Below are 1,724 nucleotides of genomic sequence, written 5' to 3'. Positions count from 1 at the left end.
AGTATGTACATAGTTATGAATATTGATAAAAACAATCTGTTGAATTAATATAGACTCATAGGCCATAGCGGCATAGCACTCTATTTTCTTACAATATACAGTTGAAACATAGTGTCTTAAAAATGACACTTCATATGAGGCTATGTGTTCTATGGAGGCTATGCTTAATGATGCTATTTATCAAAGCATTCTAATGTCTATTTAGAAGAGGCTACATATGGTCACGTAGTATGTGCCGCTAAGGTAATTGTGTTTATATTAGGAGACTACATATGTGGTAATTAATGGCGGATGAAAAGAAAATGTACAAACAATTTACAACGCTATTCAGATATTTATTTTCCACCAATTGAAATGAGGGAAGTGCTACTACGAATTTATACGATTTCTTTTGAGTTTTGTCATTTGTGTGCCTTTCCTTTGTGTTTCTTTTTTTTTAAACTAAAACGTATATGTAGTACTCGGTGAGATTTCAATACGTTAAAAGTTTGCTTCCTCACAAACCGAATCGAGGCTTGTTGTGACGTTGTGACTTGTGAGTTGTGATTTCAATTTGTGAGTCACTGAGGCAGAGAGTAGAGTTGGAGACTCTGAAAAAGTCAAATTTTCACGGCCAACTTGGGACTTACATAGTCCAAGTGACTCCAGTCCGATCGGCGATCAGACATATTATTTTATTTCTCTATGTAGCTCTATATACATAGAGAAGAAGACTCTCGGTAGAGGACTACTAGGGTCATAGTGATAGGACAGGCTTATAGGCGATAGCCTGTAATTTAGAAAGGCTTTTTTTTGATACAAAAAAAAGTATATGTACATATGAGTCATAGAAAGAGGGTTATGTATTTCTGCTGTTTTCCTCTCAGGCTCTCTGACTCTCTCGTCTATAGTTTTGTCTATGGCTTTATGCACATCGTCAACTTTCGCGCCTACTTATGTGTAAGGGAATGGAAACAGAAAAAGTGGCTATTTCGGAGGCTATGAAAAAGTACGGTTTCAAACTCACCTCGTCCCTTTTCAATCAGTTGATTGGATGAATTCCCTCGCACTTGTACGTTTTTAAATTATATCAGTACGTATTTATGAAATAACAAGGGTGTCCTAGTATTAAATTAAATGTCAAATTACAACAGTGTCGCTTCATGAGCTGAAAGCGGCGAGAAGAAACAAATCGTTATAGAAACGGGTCGAAACGATGATTCGGCGAACGCCTCGCAAGTCCCCTGTAATAGTATATATATATATATACACACACATATATATATACATATGTATATATGTATATACATATATATATATATAATCTAGCGAACAACAACACGAGTCGAATATAAGAGTAGCGGTACTAAGACTATAAAATTGTACATCCTATACACCAAGACCCGTCCTAGTTTATTTCTTGAAACGTTTTCAATCCACTAGTAATATATCATGTCGTGCTATGTAGCTGGGCCTAATGAGGCTCTGATCGTGTCCGGAGGGCTTTGTTCTGAAGATGATAAGAGCTTCATTGTGGGTGGTTATACTGTGATATGCCCACTGACTACGCAGGTAGACAGACTATCACTAGAGATCATGACAATCACGCCCAGATGTGAGAAAGTCGAGACACTACAGGGTGTTGCCCTTACTGGTATGTGGTTGCTTGCAGGGTATTATATATTTTAACATGTATATATATATATATATAAATAAATATATATATATATATATATATATACATA

The 1,724-nt window shown here is 36.0% G+C and overlaps 1 protein-coding gene across 1 annotated transcript; it reads left to right on the top strand.

Annotated features, from left to right (window-relative positions):
* Positions 1-1,286: 1,286 nt before the first annotated feature.
* SARC_09399 (hypothetical protein) lies at positions 1,287-1,633 on the top strand (the record flags this gene model as incomplete). The annotated part of the gene is made up of 1 exon (XM_014296582.1): positions 1,287-1,633. A coding segment is annotated over exon 1 (202 nt), but the record flags the coding sequence as incomplete, so codon positions are not given.
* Positions 1,634-1,724: the final 91 nt, after the last annotated feature.

The sequence above is a fragment of the Sphaeroforma arctica genome, assembly GCF_001186125.1.
Source record: "Sphaeroforma arctica JP610 unplaced genomic scaffold supercont1.951, whole genome shotgun sequence".
Lineage (NCBI taxonomy): Eukaryota > Ichthyosporea > Ichthyophonida > Sphaeroforma > Sphaeroforma arctica.
This window is presented reverse-complemented; position numbering and strand designations above follow the sequence as displayed.